Here is a 27,030-nt window from a genome sequence, read left to right on the forward strand (position 1 = left end):
AAAAAAGAAAGAAGGAAAAGAAAAAGTTAAAATAAAAGAAATTCTATGACTTCTAAATGCCTTGGGTTAAATTATGGACCTTAGTAGAGTATCACAAAGAAAAGCAATGTTTATAAATTGTGATAGATAATTTCTGAGTTTGTGTGGGCATGTGCGTGCACATGCATATGTGTATGCTTATAAAGTATAAAATATACACACACTGTTTTTTGTGGGGTTTTTTTTCCCACTAAGCATTGAACCCAAGAGAGCTCTATCACTGAACTATATTCCTAGCCCTTTATATTTTTTATTTTGAAACAAGGTCTTACTAAATTGCCAAGTAGCTTCAAACTCTTGAACCTACTGCCTCAGACTCCTGGATTGGTGGGATTACAGACATGTACCACTGTGCCAGGCAGGTCTGACTATCTCAAGTGAATCATCTATACAGTTTATTACATATCTATCTATAGAAATGTTGTCTGATAATACAGCATGTTCCCAGACCTAAACTCATTGTTCACATCTTGTTCTAATTCTCTTCTACAATTTCTTTCTTTATTTATTTACTTATTTATTTTTGCAATGCTGGGTACCAAACCCAGAACTAGGCAAGCACTCTTCTACTCTACCACTCTACTACATCCCCAGCCCTACAATGAACTTTTAAAATATAATTTCAAAATAACTTTTTATTTAATCAGATAGGTTGCAAAGAATAAATTAAATGCTAAAAATCTTTTTTAAATGGAGTCCTAAAAACTCATGATCCCAGCTGGGCATGATGGCACATATCTATAATCTCAGCTACTTGGGCAGTCTGAGTTAGGAGGATCGCCAGTTCTAGGCCAACCTGGACAATTTCTTGAGACCTTGTTTCAAAATTTAAAAAAAAAAAAATTTAAGGGCTGGAGATGTAGTTCAGTGGTGGACCACTTGCCTAGCATATGTGAAGCCCTGGGTTCAAATTCCAGTATGAAAAAACAATCATGATCTTTTAATAATCCCAATGACTTTTTTATGAGAGTAGATGTGAATGTTAAAACATTTCTACAAGCTGGACACAGTATCACACGTACCTGTCAGCTACTCAGGAGGCTGAGACAGGAGGATCACAAGTTCTAAGCCAGCTTGACAATTTAGTGAGCCCTCATCTCAAAATAAAATTTAAAGGATTAGGGCATAGGTCAGTGGTACAGCAGTTGCCTAGCATGTATGAGGCTCTGGGTTCAATCCCCAGTATGGCAAAAATAGAGAAAGCAAACAAAACCCATTTTCTATCAATTTTTTACCTTCTACATACAATTCCAGTTGACAGAATGCTGTTCCACGTCGTACATGTGCCTTCATTCTTGCATTAGCATTGTCTGCAACATGTGGTGTCAGTAACTCCAGAGCCTTACAAAACACATACATAATTAACAAGATAAAGACATAACTTCCTAATTTAAACTTAAACAAAAACATGGTAAAAATATGAACTTCAAAACATGCCTTAAGCCTTCACCCACTTAAATTTTTGGCTTAGCAGATACAGTAATTTATAAAATACATACATTTATGTTAAACAATTTAAGGACTTCTTCAATTGTTTCTGTATGGGATTATACTCCCTCACGGAATGATTTGTTTTCTTTGGTGCATGCACCTTTACTAGCAGGAATGATTAAGTAGCATTTGGGATCTTTTGTATTTGGATTGGGTGACTCAGTTTATTCTTTCATTCAATAAATATTTGTGCACAAAATTGTGTTAGTCAAAGGAAAGCTGGATTGAAAAAATATTATAAGTTCAAAGTTTGAAGATATGCTTTTTTCTTCCATATCCTCAATCTCAAGGAGCCACATACAAGACTTTGCTTGTGACATGCCCAATAAAAGAAGTTACCTTGATATGGAAAAAAAGAAAAAGCTGTAGAGTTTAAGATAGTCTAATTGACTCTAAAAATGAAAAAAATGGTTATGGAAATATTCTTTTACTATGCAAATGGCAGAAATAACAAAGGAATACTAAGTGTTCTTCCTTGTACCTGTAAAACTTTAATAATAAAACAGCACAACTGACAACCTTTTACCAATTTCCTTGTGAATTTCAACTGTTATGCCATGCTAATGCATAATAATAATTGAAGGTGATTTCTAATCTAACTCAAAATTTTTTAAAAATGCCATTTCATAGTCCATTTTTAAAAAAATTATTTTAAAAAGTAATAAGGCAAGACAATTCTTTAAATCCTTGAGATTCAATTGTTTAAATTTAAAAATAGAAAAAAAAGCATAATTTCCTTCCTTCCTCTTTTTGTTGTAGTTGTGTTGAATGTCCTCTACCATATATCCCGCACCAAGAGCTTTATTTATTTATTTATTCTAATTTATTATATATGATAGAATGCATTACAATTCATATTACACATATAGAGCACAATTTTTCATATTTCTGGTTGTATATAAAATATACTCACACCATTCATGTCTTCATACATGTACTTAATGTAATGAAGTCCATCACATTCCACCATCTTTTTTACCCTCCCTTCCCCTCCCACCCCTTTGCCCTATCTAGAGTTCCTCTATTCCGCCCATGCTCCCTCTCCCAACCCCACTATGAATCAGCCTCCTTATATCAGAGAAAAAAATTGGCATTTGGTTTTTTGGGATTGGTTAACTTCACTTAGCATTATATTCTCCAACTCCATCCATTTACCTGCAAATGCCATGATTTTATTCTCTTTTATTGCTGAGTAATATTCCAATGTGTATATATACCACATTTTCTTTATCCATTCATCTATTGAGGGACATAGAGATTGGTTCCACAGTTTAGCTATTGTGAATTGTGCTGCTATAAACATTGATGTGGCTGTGTCCCAGTAGTATGCTGTTTTTAAGTCTTTTTGGTATAGACGGAGGAGTGGGATAGCTGGGTCAAATGGTTGTTCCATTCCCAGCTTTCCAAGGAATCGCCATACTGCTTCCGTATTGGCTGCACTAATTCCAATAAATAGGAGAATAACAATTTTGTGAATGTGTGCTGGGGATAGAACACAGAGCCTCACACACAAGGTCACTAATCTATATACCCATCCACAAAGGATAATAATTTTAAACCACCATATATAAATAAATAAATAGATAAATATATACCTTAGAAGAATCTTCAATGGCCTTGTGTAAGTTTTTTAGTTTTAGGTGGCAAGCAGCCCGATTCAAATATAATAGAGGAATCTTGTTATTCAGTCTTATGGCTAAATTGTATGCATTAATAGCTGCCAAATAGTCCTCTGTTGCAAACAATTTGCTAATAAAACAAAAATGGAAAAGAAAGACAAAATAACATTGAAACAGAAACAGAGAAGTAATATCAATTATATTTGGCAAAGGGGATGGCTTACCTCCTTTTTTATTCCCTGCAGGATGGACATTGTTGATTACACTTACTATTTCTCCACACACACAGCATCCAACCTGAAAAGGAGGGGTTTCACCTCCCTCCCCAAAAGTAGTCAACAATAGGTTAAGCCAGTAAGCATATTTTCATCCTTCTTGCTATAATGATTGATTCAAGGATGGGCTTGTGACTTAAGTTGGTATATTCTGAATGAAGCTATGATTTTGGTTTCAAAGTTGGAGAAAAGTTGAGAAAACTCCCCATGCTCGATGTGCATGAGGAGACCTAGATTGTTGCTGTTCATTTTTTCTTTTTTTTTTTTCAGTACTGGGGATCAAACCCAGGGCCTCATGCATGCTAGACAAGTATTCTGCCACTAAGCCACAGCCCTACTGTTCATTTTTAACACACTAGGAAAAACTACATTTAGAATAAAGCTGATATAATGGAAATATAAAAAGAATTAAAAGGCAGAAAGAAACTCCGTCTTTTGTGATACAGGTAAGTGGTTAGATCAAGCTTTACCTGAAATGCGAAATGCATTTATTATTTTGCTTATAAAAGCAAATGCATTCCTTTTAATAAAAAGCCAGTATTATAGTCGGGCCTGGTAGTTCACTCCTGCAATCCTAGCTACGCAGGAGGATTGAAAGTTCAAGGCTAGGGCTGAGGTTGTGGCTCAGCGGCAGAGTGCTTGCCTAGCACTCTGGGTTCGATCCTCAGCGCCACATAAAAATAAATAAATAAAGGTATTGTGTCCCACTACAAAAAATAAATATTTTAAAAAAAGAAAGAAAGAAAAAGAAAGTTCAAGGCCAGCCTCAACAACTTAGGGAGACTCTGCCTTTTTTTTTTTTAAAAAATCCTCTCTCTCTTTATTTTTTTTTTAATTTTTATTTTTTTTAAAGAGAGAGAGAGAGAACTATTTATTATTTATTTTTTGGCGGACACAACATTTTTGTTTATTATGTGGTGCTGAGGATCGAACCCGGGCCACACGCATGCCAGGAGAGCGCGCTACCGCTTGAGCCACATCCCCAGCCCCGAGACTCTGCCTTAAAAAAAAAAAACAACATTTTTTTTTTAATGATGGGAGATACAGGTCAGAGCACTTGCCTAAAGTGTGAAAGGTCCTGGGTCTAAACTCTAGTACAAAAAAGAAAAAAAAGCTAGTATCAGTGTATCTTATGAAAGTACATCAACCAATACAACTTAGCACTCAGAACAGAATAAGGACAGGCATGATGCATACTAAATAAAATGACAAGTTAGGCCATACTAGGTACTGTACTTATAGAGTTTTCCAGAGAAAAAGAATTAAAAGGACATATACAGTTATGTACCACATAACAATGTTTCAGTCAATAATGGACTACACATAAAATGGTTGTTTCTTAAGATTATTATCACCTAGTGATGTCATACCCATCTGAGTTTGTGTAAGAATACTCCATGATGTTCACATAATGACAAAATCATCTAATGACATATTTCTCAGAACATAACCAATTCATGACTTATAGATGTATAGAAAAAAATTCATTATGAGGGATTGGCTCATACAGTTATGGAGGCTGAGAAGTCCCAAGACCTGGCACCTGCAAACTAGACACCAAAGAAAACCAGTGGTATAGTTCTAATCAAAGCCCAAAGCCTGAGACCTAGGGGAGCCAATGGTATAAACCCTGGGTGTGAAGGCCTGAGAACAACTGTGCTGATGGCCAAGAGCAAAAGATGGGTGTCCTAGCACAAAAAGAATAAATTTGTCCTTCCTCTGACTTCTATAATGTCTCATTGCAAGGCAAGATTTGTCAGCTTTGCTTGTAATACTCTTATGAAAAAAAAAAATTGTTTTCCTTAAGATTGGCCTTCCTCAGCTTTGGTGCAAAACCTCTTTGTATATAGCACCCACCTGGGCTCACCTCTGCATTGACTTGATGGGCAAATGGAGCAGCCAACATGAAGCTCATGCTACTTGCTGTGTCTTGCATAATAATATCCGTTGTCTCTGGCCTCCGTGAGACTTCTGTGTTGTTGGCGTGTGTGTGTGTGTGTTTCATTTTTTATTTTTTGTTTGCAGTATTGGGGTTTAAATCCAATGGCACTCTACCACTGAACTACATTCCCATCCTTTTATTTATTTATTTATTGGTACTAGGAATTGAATCCAGGGGTGCTTAAACACTGTGCCACAACCACAACCCTTTTTATATTTTATTTTGACAAAGGGTCTCACCAACATTGCTCAGGACCTCACTAAATGGCTGAGGCTGGCTTTGAACTCATTATTCTCCTGCCTCAGCCTCCCTAGCTGCTGGGATTACAGGCATGTGCCACCACACCCGGCCTTTTTAATTATTTATTTCGACATAGGATCTCACTAGTTTTGTCTAAGCTGGCTTGGAACTTGCAATTCTCCTGCCTCAGCCTCCTGCGTCACTGAAATTACAGGAATATGCCACATCCAGCTCAATCTCTTGTGTTCAAGAGTGTGGTGGGCTAATCCCTCATAGTTCTTGTAGAGGCATAGACCCAAACTAAAGTATTGTAAGAAATTCAATTTGGAAAGTAGAAACTGTGTACTATATTGGGAGCAAATAGTAACAGGTGGTTAAGAATCTGCATGAAAAACCAGGAGGCTAAAGCAGAAGGATCACAAGTTTGAAGCAAGCTTCAGCAACTTAGCAACCTGTTTCAAAATTAAAATTAAATTTAAAAAATTTTTAAATTAAAGGGGTTGAGGATGTTGCTCACTGGTACAGCACTTGCCTAGCATGTTCAAGGATTTAGATTTAGTTCCCAATAATGCAAGAAAAAAAAAGTCCAATGTAAAGTAAAAGAACATCCAACAAGCAGATGGAATCCAGCTGCAGAAAATTCAGAAACAGCAAAAGCAAAAAGTCTGACTAGCATAAGTTGGCACTAGAAGCAAGGAGCAGTTTCCCACATACTAAACTGGGATTTGGAATCATAATTACCCTGGGTGGCAAGAGGAAAAGCAAAAGCAAAGCACAGCCTCAATTTTAAAATGACTGGGTTTTTAGGTAGACTACAAAACCTGACACTTAGAGAAAATTAAAAAAAAAAATTTAGACACTAGAGTTTGGGTAGAAGGTAAATTTACATAGCAACAATAATAAGATGCTAGATGCTAGACTGTAGAGTTATATATATATCCTAATATCCTCTAATCTAATGTTAGAATTTGAGAGTGTGAGGTATGCAGATGGGATTCGAGTGACCCTAATATGGGGAAAGAAGAGATTTTAAGTATATAGCACAAAAAAACTCATGCTAAATATCAAGCACAAAGTAATGTTAAAGGGATAAAACAATGGTTCATCTCTCTCATATGACACAGGTATCTGGAAAAGTAGTTATTAAAGTTATTTACCAATTCTGAGCCATATATACCTATTAAATAACATCATACCATGTATATACTTATATTAGAACACACAGACTATTTTATGTGAGATGTTCTCAATAAAGTTATTCGGGCCAGGTGTGGTGGCATATACCTGTAATCGTATCTACTCAGGAGGCTGAAGCAGGAGAATTGCAAGTTCATGGCAAGGCTGAATTCAGCAAGACCCTGTCTCAATATTTTAAAAATTTAGCTGGGCGAGGTGGTGTACACTTGTAAAAATCCCAGCAACTTGGGATGCTGAGGCAGGAGGATCATGAGTTCAAAGCCAGCCTCAGCAACTTATCAAGGCCCTAAGCAACTCAGTGAGACCCTGTCTCTAAATAAAATACAAAAAAGGGCTGGGGATGTGGCTCAGTGGTTGAGCACCCCTGGGTTTAATCCCTGGTACAAAATTTTTTTTTTTTTTTAATTTAGCAGGACATAGTGGTCCAAGCCTGTAATCCCAGCAACTTGGGAGGCTAAAGCAAGAGGATTGCAAGTTCCAAGCCAGCCTCAACAATTTAGCAAGGCCGGGCTGGGGATGTGGCTCAAGCGGTAGCGTGCTCCCCTGACATGCGTGCGGCCGGGGTTCGATCCTCAGCACCACATACAAACAAAGATGTTGTGTCCGCAGAGAACTAAAAAAAAAATATTAAAAAATTCTCTCTCTCTCTCTCTCTCTTTAAAAAAAAAAAAAAATTTAGCAAGGCCCTCAGCAACTCAGTGAGACCCTGTCTTAAAAAAATAAAAAATTCTGAGTATGTACTCAGTGGTAAAGTACCCCTCTCTCCAGTGTAAATAATAATAATAAAATTTAAAAAGGGCTGGGCATGTAGCTCAGTGCTAGAGCACTTTCCAAGCATGCATGAGGCACTAGTTTCAATCCTCAGTACCACAAAGAGAAAGAAAAAAAAAAAAAAAAAGGAGCTATCCACAATGCTATTTGCAAAGGTAAATACTTTCATGAGCAAATAAAATCACTTGATTTTCATTTATTTATTTATATATATATATATATATATATATATATATATATATATATATATATATATATATATAAAGGTAGCTCTGGTGTTTAAGACACAGCAGTAGAAGGCTAGGTAAAGAAAGATGAAAACATTCTGTTTTTATCTAAGAATGCTTTCACATGTTGTGGAACAGGTACTGGGAATTGAACACAGGGGCCTCACATACTTGCTAGGGAAGCACTCTACCACTGAGCTATATATCCCCAGCATATTTATTTATTTATTTAAAATTTTCTTTCTTTTTAAAAAATATCTTTTTAGCTGTAGATGGACACAATACCTTTATTTTATTTTTATGTGGTACTGAGGATCAAACCCAGTGCCTCCCACACACGAGGCGAGCATTCTACCACTGAGTTAAGACCCCAAGCCCCTTTTTATTTTTTGAGACGATCGGGTCTCACTAAATTGTGATCTTTCTGCCTTAGTCTCCCTAGGCACTGGGATTACAGGCATGCAGTAACCCCAGCCCATTTTTTGTTTTATATTTTCAGACAGGACCATGTTATCTTTGGACACTGGTCAAAAAGCAAACCTCTCCCTGTCTTCCTACCAAAGTTCCTATTTGTGGCCTTTTCCAACCCTTAGTCTCTGCACTTTCTCCCTCCTGTTTCTGCTACATCTGTATCAACTCCAAATCCTTTCCAACACCTCAACTTCTCTACAAAATGCTTTCTTAAAATTTATCTGGTTCTTCTCTAAGGGCAGTGCTATTTCTACCACGCTGTTTACTGAGGCCCCTCAATTCCCAATCAGGAGACCTACAGGGATTGGCATTTTCCAGGCTCAATTATGCTAGCTCCATTTCCTCTTGGTCCACTAGACCTCTCACAGCATCTCAACCTTCCTAACAAACCTAAACACCATGGCTTCATATCTGAGGTATTTTCCCATGAGCAATCACTGACCTCTTGTCTTTTACTGTACTTGTTAATCAAAATTCCAACACTGGTTACCTATGATGGTGCACACCTATAATCCCAGGTGCTTGGGAAGCTAAGGCAGGAGGACTGCAATTTTGAGGCCATCCTGGATGATTTAGCAAGACAGTGTCTCAAAATAAAAAATGAAAAGGGCTGTAGCTGTAGCTCAGTGGTACAGCACTTGTCTAGTATGTCTGAGGCCCTAGGTTCAATTCGAGTACCACTAAATAAATGAATAAATAATCTCCAATCCTGGTTCAGTAATCTACCTTTTCTGTGCTTAAGTATGAAAGACTGAACACCACTGGAAACAAATCACACAGTTGTACTAACTGGAATCTCTCTGAATTCATGTTCTCTAATCTAGTAGGGCTCTCAACAGAACCCACTAATCAGTATCTCTAGTAACAAATCTATCTAGAGCCACACTTGTCTTTACGTTCTTTCTTCCAATCTCAGAAAATGAAGTGTTTCTGTCCATCCCAAGTTAATTTGCCAGCATTTTCTAGAACAAAGTAAGCAATCCAACAGAACACAATACTCAGCTATATACACTTAGCACTGCACTCTCAGGAAGCAAGGAGGACCAATTCATACCCCAAACACAGGGGCTGCTTTTATTAGGGCTAAGTAAATGAAACAAAAGGACTGGAAATGTATTTTCAAAAAACAATTATTTATTTATTAATTTTTACATGGAAGTGTATTTTTTTTCATGTGTGAAAAATCTATAGCACTGGTGAGAACACAAGCTTCATATTGCCTAGAATCAAATCCCAAATTCTGTATATCATTTTAGCCAAGACTCTCAAACTCCCTATTCCTGTTTCCACCTTATAAAATGAGTACAATAATATCCAACTGATCAAGTTATTATAGGAATTAAGTGAAATAATTTGTGCAATGCTGCTAGTTCTCTTTATTTTTCTTTTCCTTTTTCTGGTATTGGGGATTAAACCCAGGGCCTTGCACATGTTAGGGAAGTGCTCTACCACTGAGATACATCCTCAGCCCCAAAGCTACTAGTTTCTCTATACACATGTTAAATAAGTGCAAAAACAGTTAGTCCTATCCAACTATAATTATGAGGATTTTCCCCTCTAGTGCTATGGTATTGAACCCAGGGATGTTTCTACCACTAAGATACATCCCTAGCCCTTCTATTTTTTTTGTTTGGAGATAGGGGCTTGCTAAATTGCCCTAAACGGCCTCCAACTTGTGATCCTCCTGCTTCAGCCTCCTGAGAAACTGGGATTACAGGCGTGCATAGGTTTGTTTTGTTTCTGAGATAGGGTCTCACTAAGTTGCTTGGGCAGGCCTCAAACTTCTGTGTTCAAGTGATCCTTCTGCTTCAGCCTCCCAAGTAACTGAGAATAAAGGCATGTGCTCACCAAGCCCTGGTCCTGACATGAGAATTTAAGGAACTCTCAATGTCAAAACTTTTGGAAACTATCACAAGCTGTGACCATACTGTGATTATGACAATGGCAGTTTAAAGATAAGAGAATACAATTAAAAAACTGTTTTCAAGATTGGTTACAGCTAGGGACAAGGTAGGCAGGAAGACTACAAACTAGGTGAAAACTCAAAGGAGACTTCCATGTAATACATTTAATATATACTAGAGTGCTGGGCATGAACTCAGTGGTAGAGTGCTTGCCTATATGTGCTGAGACTCTGGGTTCAATCCCTGGGATTACAGGGAATGAGGTGCGGGGAGAAAGGGGGACTTGTGCAAATTTTTTTAATAAAAGATTTTTTTTGTACTATAAAGTTAATGCAACTTTGAAAAAGAGAAACAAAACTGAACAAAATCAGACAATCCCTCCAACCTTAGCCTTGACCTAAATTTCTCCACTTTTAGAGACATTTCAATGACCTTTTATTTCTCCTGCCTCTGAATTTATTCAAACCTTTTCTAATCTAAAGAAGAACAAAACAAACAAACAAAACCTTTCCTTAAGAGTTTCCACTTCATTTATTTCTAGCAGCATTTTGTGGGTCCTTTAAATGTTACTAGGTGCTATCCTCAGCCCACTGCTGTAAGTCTATACACTGTTTTGGGAAATCCGAAGACTTTTTGTTTTTCAGTAGTACTCTCTAGTATTGAATTTAGGGACTGAGCTACATCCCCAGCCCTTTTTACTTTTTATTTTGAGACAGAGTCTCACTAAGTTGCTGAGGCTGCTCTCAAACTTGAGAACTTCTGTTTCAGTCTCCAAGTAGCTAGTATCACAAGTATGTACCACTAACTTTTTTTTTTAATTGTCTTTGTTTTTTGTTTATTTCAGTGCTGAGGATTGAACCCAGGCCCTTGTACATGCTAAACACACACTCTACCACTGAGCTATATTTGCAGCCCATCTTACCTACTCTTATAAATTTACCTACTATTTAAAATGCTGATAACCCACAAATATAATATATCCATAGCGCTGGCCTCTTCCCTGAGTTTCATACTTGTTGCACACTGTCACTGCCTCAGAGACAATCTCAAATTTAACCTATTCAAAATCAAACTTACTAGCATTCCCTTCTAACTAGTTCTTCTTCTAAGTATTCTAAAATTCAGTTGGTGGCATCCCACAATCACTCAAGCTAAAAATGTGGAAGTCACTCACAAGTACTTTTTCTTTCTCACTCCCAACAATCAGTCAAGAACTTCTGAGCTGCTGTATAACTCAATGGTAGAGAGCTTACCTAGCATGCTCAAGGCCCTGGGTTCAATTCCCAACACTGAAAATAATAATAATTTCTGACCATTTTACTCCATAAATATTTCTTAAATCACCCTTTCTCTATAATAGAGGCATAATTCAAAGGCTTTGTCTGGGTTTTTGCAACAAAAAAAGTTTTTCTCCACCTTATGGTCTAACATGTAAGAATCTTACAAGATGAAAAATTGTGCTCTATATGTGTAATATGAATTGTAATGCATTCTGCTGTCATATATAACAAATAAGAATAAAAAAATATAAAAAGCAATAAAGGCCTTCAACTACAACATTAAAAAAAAAAAAAGAATCTTACAAGCCTCTATAGCATTCGTCTAGGCTCATTCGTCAATCTCCATAGTGTCAAATTTATGTTTCAGCAAAGAATAAATTTCCTGTAGTTTCATCATACTATTTCTTGTTTCTGTGTTCTTGTTCATTCTGTCACCTCTGCCTAAAACAAATGCTTTTCTCTATATTCCTCCTAAAACTTACTTATCATTAAAAGGAATTCAAGTACTATTTTCTGTATAAAGCTTTTTCTCAGCTTACCTTCCTGCCTTTAAGGTTAGGTGCCCCTTTTCCATAATTTCATATTCCTTTCCTCATCTAACTTACTGTACTTCCCATTCAGTATTAAAGTATTTGTGTGTCTCTACCCTGCTCTCTTAGTGCAGTTCCATGCTATAGTCTGGCAAGTCACTGGTAACCAACAGATGTTGATTTAATGGTTGAATAAATGGAGAGGAAGGAAAAAAGGAAGAAGAGATAGAAGAGGAAAGATCACATTAATTTTACTGTTCAGAATAAGAAGAACCAACCTATCATACCTCAAGCTTCTAACCTTCAGAAAAATTGCCAAATCCACCTAAATGCAACAAACCACCCCCTGGTGTTGTAACAGAAGAAAAGACCAAGAGAAAATATGAGAAAAGAAAAATAGAGATGTTATGTTCCCCAAAAAGATGTCTACATCCTAAAATCCTAATTCCCAGAATTCATGAATATGTTATTTAATATGATAAAAAGGACCCTGCAGGTGTGATTAAGTTAAAGATCTTGAGATAGTTTCCTAAGTTATGAAGGTGGAAGGAACTAATGTTGTCTAATGGACCTTACAAAAGAAAAAAAGAAAGCCGAACATAGTGACACATGCCTGTAATCCCAGCAACTTGGGAGTCTAAGGCAGGAGAATCATAAGTCAAAGACAGCCTCAGTAACTAAGTGAGGCCTTAAGCAACTTAGTGAGACTGTGTCTCTAAATAAAAAACAAAAAGTCAAAAAGGGATAAGGATGTGGCTAAGTGGTTAAGCGCCCCTGGGTTCAATTCCGGGTACCAAAAAAAAAAAAAAAAAATCCACAACTTTCTCAAAGTATGAGCTCATATTGCTACCCAGAATACACTACACTTCACTGTTTTTAATAACTGTATTAAAATATTCATGCACAGAACCAAACATAGAAAATAAAATGACAGTTTAGATATAAAATGCAATTTAAAAAATAATTTGGGACTTAATTATTTATAATTTTTTTAATTTGATTTTTTTGTGGTATGGGGACAGTACCCAGTAACACTCTACCAGTAAGCTACATTCCCAGCCCTTTGAATTTTGAGACAAATCTCACTAAGTTGCAGAGGCTGATCTCAAATTTGACCTCAGCCTCCTGAGTAGCTGAGATTAAGGTCATGTACCACCACACCTGGCAATTAAGTACTTTTTAATAAATAGAAATGAATAATAAAAATAATTATTTTAAAAACTGTTTTTAAGGAAGGTATTAGGAAGGACTTATGCTAAATGTAAAAGTGATTTTAAAAGGGATTTTATTTAATTAATTAATCAATTTTTTTTTTGGTACTGAGGATCGAATCCAGGGGCACTCAACCACTGAGCCACATCCCCAGCACTTTTTTGTATTTTACTTAAAGACAGGGTCTCACTGAGTTACTGAGGGCCTTGATAAGTTGCTGAGGCTGCCTTCGAACTTGTGATACTCCTGTCTCAGCCTGCTGAGCTGCTGAGATTACAGGTGTGCACCATTATACCCAGCTTTAAAAGGGATGTTAATAAACACCCCAAAAGATGAAATATTTTCATTTATATGACATTTATATTTAAAAATAAGACCCATAGCAGGGAGTGGTGGTGCATGCCTATAATCCCAGAGGCTCGGGAGGCTGAAATAAAAGGATCATGAGTTCAAAGCCAGCCTCAGCAAAAGCAAGGCATTCAGCAACTCAGTGAGATGCTATCTCTAAATAAAATACAAAATATGGCTGTAGATGTAGCTCAGTGGTCAAGTGCCCCTGAGGCCAATCCCCAGTACCAAAAATAAATAAGACCCATATTTGTCATATTATCTGACTTCTTAAGTATGGAGGCCCTGCCTACCTTATTTGCTTATTTGTGTTATCTCTCCTCACTAACAAAAACTATAAACACAGAGGTCAAAATATCCAGAAAATGTGATTATTACCAATGCCTACATACATTTTACATCGCATGGTCAGATTTTAAACAACTTACTTTCCTTTCTCCTTCAACCATTCTGGGTTCTTTTCGTCTTCTTTTAAGTCGCAAAATTCAGGAATATCAGTATTCATCGCTTTTCGTGCCTCAGCTTGTTTATGTAGCCACTGAAATGAAAAGGAAGTCTTGGAAAGGACACTGTCTTAGTCTATTTTGTGTTGCTATAACAAAACACCTAAGTCTGGGTACTTACAAAGAAAAGAGGTTCATTTTACTCATAGTTTTGGAGGCTTTTAAGTCTAAGACTGAATGACCCCTACCTGGTCAGGTTCTGGTAAGAGCCTTCTGGCTACATTACAATATGGTGAATGGCATGTGGTGGGCACAAGTGTGAAGGGTGTGGTGAGAGGGAGAGTAAGAGAGAGAGCGAGAGCAGGGTGTGTAGGGTGGGGGATCATATAACGAGAAAGGAAGCAGGAGATAGGAAATGGCCAGGCTCCCTGATTTATAATCCACTCTTCAAGACTAGCACTAATCATTTCCAAGGATGGTGTATTCATTACCCAGGCACCTTCTGCTAGGCCTCACCACTTAAAGATCTAACACCACTCAATACCTTTACTTTGGGACCAAGTTTCTAGCATATGAACCTTTGGGGGATGTTATAGTTTGGATCTTAAATGTCCCCCAAAGCCATGTTTTAAAAGGCTTGGTTACAGCCAGGCGTGGTGGCATATGCTTGTAATCCCAGAGACTCGGGAGGCTGAGGCAGGAGGATCATAAGTTCAGAGCCAGCCTCAACAACTTAGTGAGGCCCTAAGCAACTTAGTGAGAACCTGTCTCAAAATAAAAAATAAAAAGGGCTAGGGAGGGCTGGGGTTGTGGCTCAGTGGTAGAGTGCTTGCCTAGCGAGTGTGAGGCACTGGGTTCCATCTGTGCTGATGGGTTCGATCCTCAGCACCACATAAAAATAAATGAATAAAATAAAGATACCGTGTCCATCTACAACTAAAACACACACACACACACACACACACACACACACACACACACACATATATATATATATATATATATATATATATATATATTTTTTTTTTTTTTTTTTTTTTTTAAGGGCCAGGCATATGACTCAGTGGATAAGTGCTCTTGGGTTCAATCCCTGGTACTTGCCGCCTAAAATTTAAAAAAAAAAATAAACAAAAAGATTGCAGTACTATTGGGAGGAAGAAGAACCTTTAGGAGGTGGGGCCTAATGGAAGGAAGTTAGGTTATTGAGGGTATGACCTTCAAAGGGATACTGGGATCCCAGTCCCTTTACTCTATCTGTGCTTCCTAGTCAACATGAGGTAAATAGGTCTCCTCCGCCATGTGCTTCCATGTTCTGCCTTACCACAGGACCAAAAGAAACAGGGCCAATCAACAAAGGACTAAAACCTCCAAAACTGTGATCTAAAAATAAATCTTTCCTTCTTATAAGTTGGTTTCCTTTGGTATTTTTTCACAGTGACAGAAAGCTACTGAACATGGGGGACAAACTCTAATCAAACCATATCATATACAAAGATCTGATTTTTTAATTAACAGTTAACTTTAATTTTTTCATCTTCTTTCAATAGATAGAAATATTATTTAGATTTAGAGATTGAATGCTTGTGTCTCACCCCAAATTCATATGTTGTAGCCCCAACCATCAACGTGATGGTATTTGGAGATGGGACCTTTAAGTGGTAATTAAGTTTAGATAAGATCATGAAGGTAGAACCCCATCATGGGCTTAGTCTCCTTATAGGAAGAGAAAAGCCAGAGTGGTAGCACATGCCTGTAATCCCAGGTACTTGGGATGCTGAGGTAAGAGGATTGTAAATTCAAGGCTAGCCTTAATGAATTTAGCAAGATCCTGTCTCAAAATTTTAAAAAGGTTGAGGATATAGCTCAGTGGCAGAGCACCCTTGGGTTCAATCTTCAGCAGTACAAAAAAAAAAAAAAAGTGATCAAAAAGCTCTTCTTCCCCACCATCATGTGAAGGTATATTAAGTAGGTAGTCGTGTACAAACTAGGATGAGGACCCACGACAAAAATCTGGCCATGCTTCCTTCCACCCTGATCTTAAAACCATAATAAAGGAATGTTTGTTGATTAAGCCACTAAATTTGTGATATTTTGATTATAGCAGCCTGAACAGAAAATGCACTAGATGATGATTTTAAACTGTCAGTCTTTATACAAACCCAATCCCAAGTACTGGGGATTCAACTGAGGGCCTTGCATGTGCTAGGAAAGTGAGCTATACCTCCATCCCTTTGACAGGATCTCACTAAGTTGCCCAGGCTGGCCTCCCAAGTAGCTAAGATCTTCAGTTGTTTCCACAGTTTTTTTTTGTTTTGTTTTGTTTTTGGTACTGGGGATTGAACCCAGAGTGTTTTACCACTGAACTATATCCCCAGCCCTTTTTGTTTTTTATTTTTGCTAAGTTGCTGAGGCCAACTTTGAACTTGTGATCCTCCTGCCTCAGCCTCCCCAGCTGCTGGGATTATAGTAGGCATGTGCCACTGTGCCTAGTTTGTACAACAACTTTTCAGCTGAGAGAGGCATCAGTCTTGCTTTACAGTAAAAAAATATACTTCTTAGTGTTTATGTAATTAAGGATACAATACTTAAAGTCCAGGGCTCAGAAAGTTTAATGATAATTTTCAAATCTTTTTTTTTTTCTAAAATACATACTGTTCCAAAGTTCACTGATACATTACCGAGGGCTGGGGATATAGCTCAGTGGTAGAGTGATTGCTAGCATGTACAACGCTATGAGTTAGATCCCCAGCATCACACACACACACACACACACACACACACACACACACCAAAAAAAAAAAAAAGAAGAAAATGATGCATCTGATAAAATAAATGATAAGTGCAATAGTTTCTCTTTTAGAATAAATAATAATAATACTTATTAAATCAATGTTGTCTCATCAGTATTTGGGAGTCAACAATAAACCTTCAAAATATACTTTCTCATAAGAAAACATTCATGAATATAGTCATGAAGTCTTTAGTACAATAAATACTTAAAAATACAGAACTAATACAAGTTTTGACAGATGAAATGAAATTAAAGCATTTTAACTGGTATCACTGTAACAAAAGCAAGTATATCTACCTCCTCTTCTTCTGCTACTTTTGATTCACGGAGTGCAGTTGGGAATACTCGAGGGGTGAAGTTGATTTTAATATTTCCAACAGAGCGAGGTGCAGGAATACAGTCTTCCTTTAACTTCCCCAAAAATATATTTTCTGAATTTCTCTCTTCAAAAGCAATGTAGAAATAAATCATTTATTTCTCACTTTCTAGTTAACAAATTGACTTTTAAGATGATTACACATCTAAGTTAATTCTGAAATCCTAAACAAATGAACCAAAAATATTTTCTTCAAAAAGAAATATAAAATAACATGGCAAGGGCTGGTGTTGTGGCTCAGTTGTAAAGCACTTGCCCAGCATGTGTGAGGCCCTAGGTTCAATTCTCAGCACCACATATAAATAAATGAATAAAATGAAGGTCCATCAACAACTAAAAAATTATTTTAAAAAATAACATGACAGCTAATCTATTCTTTAATCAATAACTCCATTACTCTTCTAGGATTCTCTTTATTGAACCACAATGTTGAATTTACATCATTTCTAAAAAAGGGCACTTAGACAACTCTACATCAACTCTAGAGGAAGCACCTATGCAAATCCATCATTGTCAATACTACCTTAACTTTCTTACACTCTATGACAATATCTCCCACACATTTCCTTGTAAGAGTGTAAGTTTTTCATCCATCAAAGAGAGGAAATGAGAAAAAGCAAAGAATACTAATGAAAAGCTAAACATTTTTATAAAGGTGATGTGCTGTAATGACTGTTAAGTTCATATAACAGAAATTGGAATATAACCTATTTGAATAAAGAAAAGAAAAGGTAGCTTAAAAACAACAGCAACAACAATAAAAAGCAAACTATCAATAAAGGACCAAAAATATGATACACAGGCTTAAACGCAAATATTAAAACTGGTGGAAAAAAAAAGATTTGCAAGAAATAGGATAGGGCCAGGTAGAATGCCACATGCCTGTAACGGTAGCAATTCAGGAGTCTGAGACTATAACAAATTTGAGGCTGGCCTCAGCAACCTAGCAAGACCCTGTCTCAAAATAAAACATAAAAAGGACTGGGGATGTGGCTCGGTGGTAGAGTGCCCCTAGGTGTTCTCTCTCTCTCTCTCTCTCTCTCTCTCTCTCTCTCTCTCACACACACACACACACACACACACACACACACACACACAAAAGGGAGTAATACCCTTGACAGAAAATAAATATAAACAAAGAGAGAAAAAGGAAAAAAACACACTACTATTTTTAAAAACTTGAAAAAGGCCAGGTATAATCCTAGCTATTTGGGAGACTGAGGTAGAAGAATCACTTGAGCCTACGAGTTCCAGGCCAGCCTAGGCAACACAGAGAGATCCATCCCATAAATAAATAATTAAATAAAAAATTAGAAAAGACATTTCAAAGGAGGTGTGCAGGGAAGAGAAAAGGCCTCTTGAACCTAGGAATGCCGGTCAGATGATGTGAGACAGAAGTGAATATATCAGTCTGGACCTTGGTTCCTGTGGGTACAGAGTCATCTATCAGACCGAGATTGATCACTATAGCAAAAGAAAGTGTCACATTACAAATAACTTAATTTTTTGGACCTCTTTATTACAATGGTTAGCTTGAACCTACCTGATGTCTAAGAATAGACATAATTAAATAAGAAAAATTTTATGGAAACAAATTTGAAAAGATGAAATGACCAATTTAGAAAACAAGTTACCAAAACTTGAAAAAAATAGAAAATCTGAAAAACCCATAACTATTATGAAACTAAACTAGTTGTCAACTATTACAAAACTAAACATAATCAGCTGTGATGGCACACACCTGCATACCAGCTACTAGGGAGGCTGAGGTAGGAAGACTGTAAGTTAACTGTAAGCCTAGACAACTTATTGAGATCCTGTCTCAAAATAAAAAATAAAAAGGGGTGAGGATATAGCTCAGTGGTAGAGTCCCCTGGGTTCAATAAATAAATAAATAACCCAGTCTGTGGCATTCTCTGATACCATCTCAAAACAAAAAGACTAGCTTGAACCTTTCAACCTAAAAACTCATTTATTTTAATTCTCAGAATTTAAGAAAACACTTTTAATGATTTCCTCTCCTATTTTTCTTTCCCTTTTCCTAATATTTCTATTATTTGATATTGGATGTCTTAGATGAATTTTCCAATTGTTTTATTTTTTCTATTTTAAATCTTTTTGTCATTCTGTTCTACTTTCTGAAAAATTTTCCAAATCTCTTGCTTCCTCAGTACTCTTTATTTTAGCATCATAGCCTACTGTTCAGTACTAGGGATTGAACCAGGGTTTTGCACATGCTAGGCAAGCACTCTACTACAAGCTACATCCCTGGCCTGTTCTTTTTAAATTTCAAGACAGTTTCACTAAGTTGCCCAGGTGTGTGCCTCGATCTTGGTGATCCTCCTGCTTCACCCATCCAAGAGTAGCCGGAATTACAGGCATGTGCTAATGTACCATGCTGTACTCTGCTCTTTTAAACTGTATATTCATTCTTTCATTAGTTCCACCCTGTCTTTATTACTGTAGCTTGATGCTAAGTCTTCAAATCAGGTAGTTTAATCCACCCCCCTTTTTTTCATTTCTTTTGCTAGGTCACTTGCATTCTCATAAAATTTTAAAATCAACTTGTAAATTTCTAAGGGTTTTTTTTTGGTTGTGGGGGGGATACCAGGGATTGAACTCAGGGGCACTCGACCACTGAGCCACATCCCTAGCCTTATTTTGTATTTTATTAGTAATTCTTCTACCTTCTCTAATAGCACCTCGCTAAATTGCTGAGGCTGGCTTTGAACTTGCAATTCTCCTGCCTCCACCCCCTGAGCCGCAGGATTATAGGCATGTGCCACTGCACCTGGCCTCTAAGGGATTTCTACTGGAATTGCACTGAATCTATAGGTCAATTTAAAAAGAATTAGAGGGCTGGGTTTGTGGCTCACTGGTAGAGTGTGCGTGCCTGGCACATGTGAAGAACTGGGTTCAATCCTAAGTATCACATAGAAATAAATAAATAAAATAAAGGTATTGTGTAATATCATCTACAACCAAAAAAAAAAAAAAGAAGAAGAAGAAGAAGAAGAAGAAAAAGAAAAAGAGAATTGGAACCAGGCATGGTGGTACATGCCTGTAATTGTAGCACTTGTAAGTTGAGGCAGGAGGATCTTAAGTTTGAGGCCAGCCTCAGCAACTTAGTGAGGCCCTAAGCAATTTAGCAAGACCCTATCTCAAAATAAAAAATAAAAAAAAAGGACTGGGGATGTGGCTCAGTGGTAAAGTATCCCTGGGTTCAATCCCTAGATGAAAATCAATCAAAATCAGTCAGTCAATCAATCAATAAGAATTAGCACCTTAACAATATCAAGTTTACCAATTCATGAGCATGTTATACCTTTTCATTTATGTAGGCCTTTTAAACTATCTCTCAGCAATGACTCCATAACTTTCAGTGATGAGATCTTGAATTTCTTTTGTTAAATTTATTCATTAATATTTTATGTTTCTTAGGGCTACTACAAATGGATTCAAGTTTGATTTTCCAATTGTTTGCTGTTGATAAATAAAAATATCAAGTGACTTTCATAATATTATAACCCAAAACATTGCTAAATCTACTTATTAGTTCTAGTAGTTATTCTGTATCTTCCTTAGGGATTTCTACATTGAAAATCATCTCTGTTTCTCACCTTTTTTGTTTATTTATTTGGACAGAGGGGCTTAGCCACTGATCCAGCCTTTTTAAAAAATTTTTTTATTTTGACTGGGTTCTTGCTAGGTTAAGTAGGGCCTCACTAAGATGCTGAGGCTGCCTTTGAACCTGTTATCCTCATGCCTCAGCTTCCCAAGCCACTGGGATTCTAGGTTTGAATGTCCACACCCAACTTCACCTAATCTTTATGCTTTTTATTTCTTCTTCTTGTCTTAACACAATGGGAAAGACTTCAAGTATAATGTTAAGTAGAAATAGTGAAAATGGACATCTTTGCTTTGTTCTTGGATCTATAGGGCAAAGTATTCAATAATTCAACAGTAAATATGATGTTTGCTTGGAAAATATGAAGTTTGTTGAGAAATTTTTCATAAATGAGTGTTGGATCTTGTCAAATGTCTTTCTGTAATATTTAAATGATCACATTTTTTCCTTTATTCTGTTAATGTGATGAATTACTCTGAATGATTTTCAAATGGTAAGCCAACTTTGCAGTCCTAAATAAATTCTATTTTCTATTGTAGGACTTAATTTGCTACTGTATTGTTGCAGATGTTTGCATTTATATTCATAAGGCACATAGGTTTACAGTTTTCTTTTTCTGTAATGTCTCTGTTAGAATTTGATTTTAGAATTATATTGGCCTCAAAAGGGCGGGGGGAGAGTTGAGAAGTGTTCCTCTATCCTCTATTTCATAAAAGAGTTTTATGTAAAATTGGTATTATTTTATCTTCTTTCTGAATTCTTTTTCGTTTTTCAGACATTCTTTAAATGTCTGGTAGAATCCATTTTTGAAATTTTTCTTTTAAAGTTTTTTTAGTTGTTTATAGACCTTTATTTTATTTATTTATATGTGGTGCTGAAAGCCAAACCCAGTGCCTCACACATGCCAGGCAAGTGCACTACCGCTGAGCCACAGCCCAGCCCAAATCCATTATTGATACCATTGGGATCTGGAGGTTTTTTTTCCCAGAATTTTTTTTCCCATGCTGGGGAATCAAACTCAGGTCTTCAAACAGGCTAGGCAAATGTTATACCACTAAACTACAATGCCCCTGTGGAAAGATTTATAACAGCCAGTTCAGTTACTGTGTCTTTTCAAATTTGCTCTTTTATCTGTGCCAATTAGGGTACACTTTATTTTTCAATAAATTAGTACATTTCATTTCAGTTGCCTAATTTGTTAACATAAACATTCTCACAGGATTCTGTAACCAAAATGATTATTAAGTGACTAACAGGTACATACTACAGGGATACAGAGGACAAAAGGATGATTCACATTCTGGGAAGGACAGAGCAGGATGGCACAAGATGTTATCACACTACTCAGAACAGTGAACAATTTAAAACTTTAAAATTTATCATAGGTATGTATGTATAGGAAAAAGCATAGTATATATAGGGTTCATTACTATCCTCAATTTCAGGAATCCACTGGGGATCCTGGAACATATCCCTCAAGGATAAAGGGAGACTTCTATAAATCTACAATAAAATTCAATATTCTAAAATCAGATAAAGTCAAATTTAGCTTTCAATAAACAATTATAATCTTTTACCTATCTTTGAATGCATCAGGATCAAAGGCCAGAAGCAGCCCTTGTTATATACTGAAAACTAAGTTTGCTTATAGTACTCACTTTCCTCAGTCATGTTAGGAAAGAGTCTTTTACTGAAATTCCTAGTTCCTCATATTTAAAGGAATAAATGAATACTCCTTATGCTGCTTGGCCAGTCCAACTCTTTTGAGACCTAAATTAAGAACATTTTCAACAGCATCTGCATCTTTTTTTTTAAGGCACATAAGCAAAGACACTGAATCCTTAGTCATTTTATTAGAAAAGTTTACTACTTCTTATAAGAAGAAATATATTTCTTATATATTAACATTTCATTTTAATCTTCATATTATAGTGCTTATTCTCAATATAAAAAACAACCTAATACTGTGAACAGGTTTACCAAAATAATAATAATTATCATATTAAAATAGTGTCATATATACTTTACCAACAGTACTCACTTTTCCAAAAAAATATTAATCATGTACCTTTTGTGGCAAGATTTTTAGATGTTGAATTTTTAGTGAGATTTTTATGTCTTAATTTTTTTCTTTCTTCGTCAATTTGCTTTTCTTGTTGATGTAATTTCTCTTCTTTCTGAATTCTTTTTCGTTCTTCAGCTTTTCTTTGACACTCTTTCCAGGCTTCCAATTCTTTAGTTGCTTTTTTTCGTTCATTTTCTTTCATATCTTCTATCTTCTTCCTCTCTTCTTCTTCAATCTGTAAAAATTACAATTACCAAATCCTTTAAGACACATAAAAAGCATCATTTTCTTTAAATAAATTGATTATAATAGTTAATTATTCTTACCTCTAAATTTTTGCCATTGGATCTGTAGCAATAATAGTGAATAAAGAATAAAAATGGGAAAGACAAATCATTTAGTAGAATGCCCATTGATTTGTGGGTCATGGACACATGTTTTAGTCCTAGATCTACCACTATTCTGATCTAGGGCAATCACTTCCTCTAACCTCAGATTACTCATATAAAAAATGATTATTCTAAAAGTTAAGTCATTTTCCCCAAAACCTACATACACCTACCAAAACATATACACAAACATTTGCCTTTCTACTTCTCCAAGTCTTACCTCATCTTAAGACTGAAGTTGTGCGTGCCTACCCTTACCTGAGAAAAGAGGACAGAGAAGGAAAGGAAATAGGAAGGATAAACTAGAGAGTTTGTTTTTGGTGGATGGAAATGTTTGAAATCTTTATCCTGCTGCCTGTTTAACACTTTCACATGAAAAGCTAAACACTGGATGATTTGAAATCAGTATCTTGTATAGGAATGTGGCAACATTTTTCACTTCTAAAAATGTCTTCAATTTATGGACAAGAATAAATGTTAAATAGAGTAAATAGTTGGTGTATATAACTATCTGACTTTCATATGGTAAAGAAAATTTCTCACCTCTATCCTTTAGAGAAGTACTTTTTTCATTGATCAAAATGTCCTATTACCCAATACAGTAGTCATCAGCCACACATGGCTAATTAAACACTTTGTGGCTACTGTGACTGAGGAACTGAATTTTCAATTTTACTTTCATGTGTGTGTGTGTGTGTGTGTGTACAAAATATTTATGTATATAAATATACATAAATATAATGTATATTTATAGTACTGTGGATTGAACCCAGGGGCCCTTTACCACTAGACTACATCTCTAGCCCTTTTTTGTTCTGAAATGGTGTGAGGATGGCCTAAGGCCTAAGTCTAAGCAACTACATTTTAAAAAACTCCAGTTTGAAACCTGCAAGTCTCACCAGGCACACCTAAGGAGCCCTCCAGTATGGCCCTCAGGCACAAACAAGTCACTCTCCCACCTCCTCCATAAACTTAGAGTAACTTAGGCTGTCCTCACAGGATAAGGGGGAAAGGTGAAAAGATCAGGGTGGGGACCATCAGACCAGATGTTTTAACCCCAGGGTAAATGATGTCATTGAGAAATCCAATGGTAGCTGATAAGGATTGAAAGGGGGGTCAAAAGCCCCCAAATTGAGTGTAAGTAATGGAGCAAATGAACAGATATTCAGCCAGCCAATACTGATGCACACAAGCTGGAGAGCCTGATGAGGACCTGGACTGACATCCAATCACTTGTTATCCTTTGCCTGATCCTCTGCGTGGTTCTCACCACTCTCAAACTCTACAGCCACATCTTGACAATGGTGAAAGCTGCAACTTCTCCCTATAATCCTCTCCTCAACCGGCCTTCAGGTCCACCACAGGAGAAGCCTGCCTTGGTTCCTGACCTGATCACCAAGGTCAGAATGAGTGGGCATCTGCTGGACTTAAAGCCTAAGGCTTCTTTTGATCAGACACTTGAGCTTAATATGCAGAGGGAATGTCTGTCATGAGCCTGTCATGATTAAGTGTGTTTGTAGTGCTTAGAATTAATCTAGAATTGTTTGCTGTGAATTGATTATGTCCATTGCAGTGCCTCACATTAAGGATTGTCGTTTTTCTTGATTAAGAACCTATAGAGTGGGCTGGGGTTGTGGCTCAGCGGTAGAGTGCTTGCCTACCACGTGCGAGGCCCTGGGTTTGGTCCTCAGCACCACATAAAAATAAATAAATAAAATAAAGGTATTGTGTCCAACTACAACAAAAAATGAATATTTTAAAAAAGAGAACCTATAGAGTGAAATTGTATTGAATGATTTGAGTGAATAAAGCACTGAAAAGGGGCAGAAGCACATGGACATTCTTTATTTCTCCCCCTTGACTGCATAAGTCACACCTTTTGCCCATCACGACAGATGGGGTCTCACAAAGTTGCTGAGGCTGGTCTCAAACAAGTGATCGCCTGACTCAGCCTCCTGAGTTGCTGGAATTATAGGTATAAGTATACATTGCTGGTTATATCAGCAATGAGGACTCCAACTGACATTCCATCACTTGCTGATTCTATCAGCAATGTATATTTAAAGTAATTTACATTTAAATAGCACATCTAAAGTGGTTCTAGGATATGGACATGGTGGATGAAGGATCCTAAAGATTGTATTGTTTTAGGATACAAATATTATAAGTAAGAAATCTGCACTGAAAGGTGGTCAATAATATCTACTTGACTTAATACTGTCTTCTGGAAGACTAATTATTTTCCTACTGAACTATGACACAGTAACTTTAAAATAAATTTCATAGCATAATGAAGGAGTCCTAATTCTGTTGCTATGATTTGGATCTGGTTTGCTCCCCAACATTCACATGTTAGAGGCTTGATCCTCAGAGTGGTGATGTGGGAGGTGGTAAGGTGGGACCTTTAAGAACTATGGCCTAGAGGGAGATCCTTAGGTCACTAGGGGTACTATCCTTGGAAGGGATTAAGATAGTTCTTAGGAACCTGTTAGGTTGGTTCTAAAGGGAGCATGTTGTTATAAAATCTGAGCCTGACTCCTGAATCCCTGAGCATCCTATTTTGGGATGTGATCTCTTGCTCACAAATGTTCTTGTCATGATGTTATCCACCAGAGGCTGAGCAGATGGGGCTTCCTGATCTAAGACTTTCAGTCTCTAAAACTGTGAGCTAAATAAACCTCTTTTCTTTATAGAGTTACCCATCTTTAGTTGTTTTCTTACAGTAATGAAAAACGGACAAAATATATCCATATCCATGTAAGGCTTGAACTAAGCACAGAAAATAATAATTACTACATATTCCAAGTTCAGAGAGTTCAGTGAACTTCCAACAAGATAGGTGAGGAAGAATCCATACACAGCAAAGAACCAGCATTTACATACCTGGCAAAGGGGATAATGAACAGTCATTATTAGAGAGGAAGTCACAATCTAAAAGGACAATATGTTGATTTCACCTAATTTAATAATGTTTGTTTTTTATTCTCTCTGCCCTATGACAAGGAAAAAGGAAAAGTATTTGAAGAGTTAGACATCCTTACCCCTCATAATCAATATTGGCAGAGTGAATTTTATTTTATTATTTTTTTTTAATTTTTAATTTCAGCTTAAAACAACACATCTTCATTATCTCATGGTTTGGGTAGGTCTAGAATTGGCATCAGCTTATTTGGATCTCTACTTCAAGGTCTCTTAAGAGGTTGCAATCAAGATGTCTGCCAGAGCTGGAATCTGATATGAAGGCTCAGTGAGGATAGATCTGCTTCCAAGCTCATACATGGTTGTTGGCCGGATACAGCACCCTGCAGGCTATTGGACTAAAGGCCACCACTCTTTGCTGGCTGACAGCCAGAAGTGACCTTCAGTTCCTAGCCATGAGGGCCTTTCTACAGGACAGCTCACAATATTGCCTTTTGCTTCGTCAAAGGCAGCAAAGGAGAGCTCCGCAAGTTAGACCTTTGTCTTAGGCTTCAATCTTTATCTTTATTTCCCCCACGTTCAGTTAGTCACTGTGCACGCAGATCCTAACACTAATGTGACTGTCAAGTCTGTCCTCTCCTCTCCATTCTAAGTCCTTAGATTCAGTACTCATCTTCACTCTACTGGCTATTCTAAGGAATCTCTCTGGCTTGGTACTATAGCCACAGAGATTCCACAACCAGCTCTGCAGAAGTGGGGAAAGCACTGATTTGCAGTATCTGCTTATTTCCATGGGGCAAATACCCAACCCTGGCTCATTTCAAGCTACTGTCACTGGGAACAGTGTTGGGAAGAGATGCTCAGTAGCTCACC

General features: G+C 36.8%; 1 protein-coding gene across 3 annotated transcripts in view; it reads right to left on the reverse strand.

The window, feature by feature from the left end:
• Window positions 1-27,030, reverse strand: part of Dnaaf4 (dynein axonemal assembly factor 4) — a 44,147-nt gene that overhangs the window by 3,252 nt on the left and 13,865 nt on the right. For 2 of the 3 annotated variants that reach the window (XM_027924816.2, XM_071607323.1), the window contains exons 4-8: window positions 22,853-23,084; window positions 17,078-17,223; window positions 13,975-14,084; window positions 3,126-3,279; window positions 1,275-1,380 (exon numbers count right to left, since the gene is read on the reverse strand). In XM_027924816.2, the coding sequence (XP_027780617.1) occupies window positions 1,275-1,380; window positions 3,126-3,279; window positions 13,975-14,084; window positions 17,078-17,223; window positions 22,853-23,084 (748 nt within the window). The remainder of the gene's footprint in view (window positions 1-1,274; window positions 1,381-3,125; window positions 3,280-13,974; window positions 14,085-17,077; window positions 17,224-22,852; window positions 23,085-27,030) is intronic. The other variant, XM_027924819.2, reaches the window with a different exon arrangement.

The sequence above is a fragment of the Marmota flaviventris genome, chromosome 2 (genome assembly GCF_047511675.1).
Source record: "Marmota flaviventris isolate mMarFla1 chromosome 2, mMarFla1.hap1, whole genome shotgun sequence".
NCBI classification, from domain to species: domain Eukaryota; kingdom Metazoa; phylum Chordata; class Mammalia; order Rodentia; family Sciuridae; genus Marmota; species Marmota flaviventris.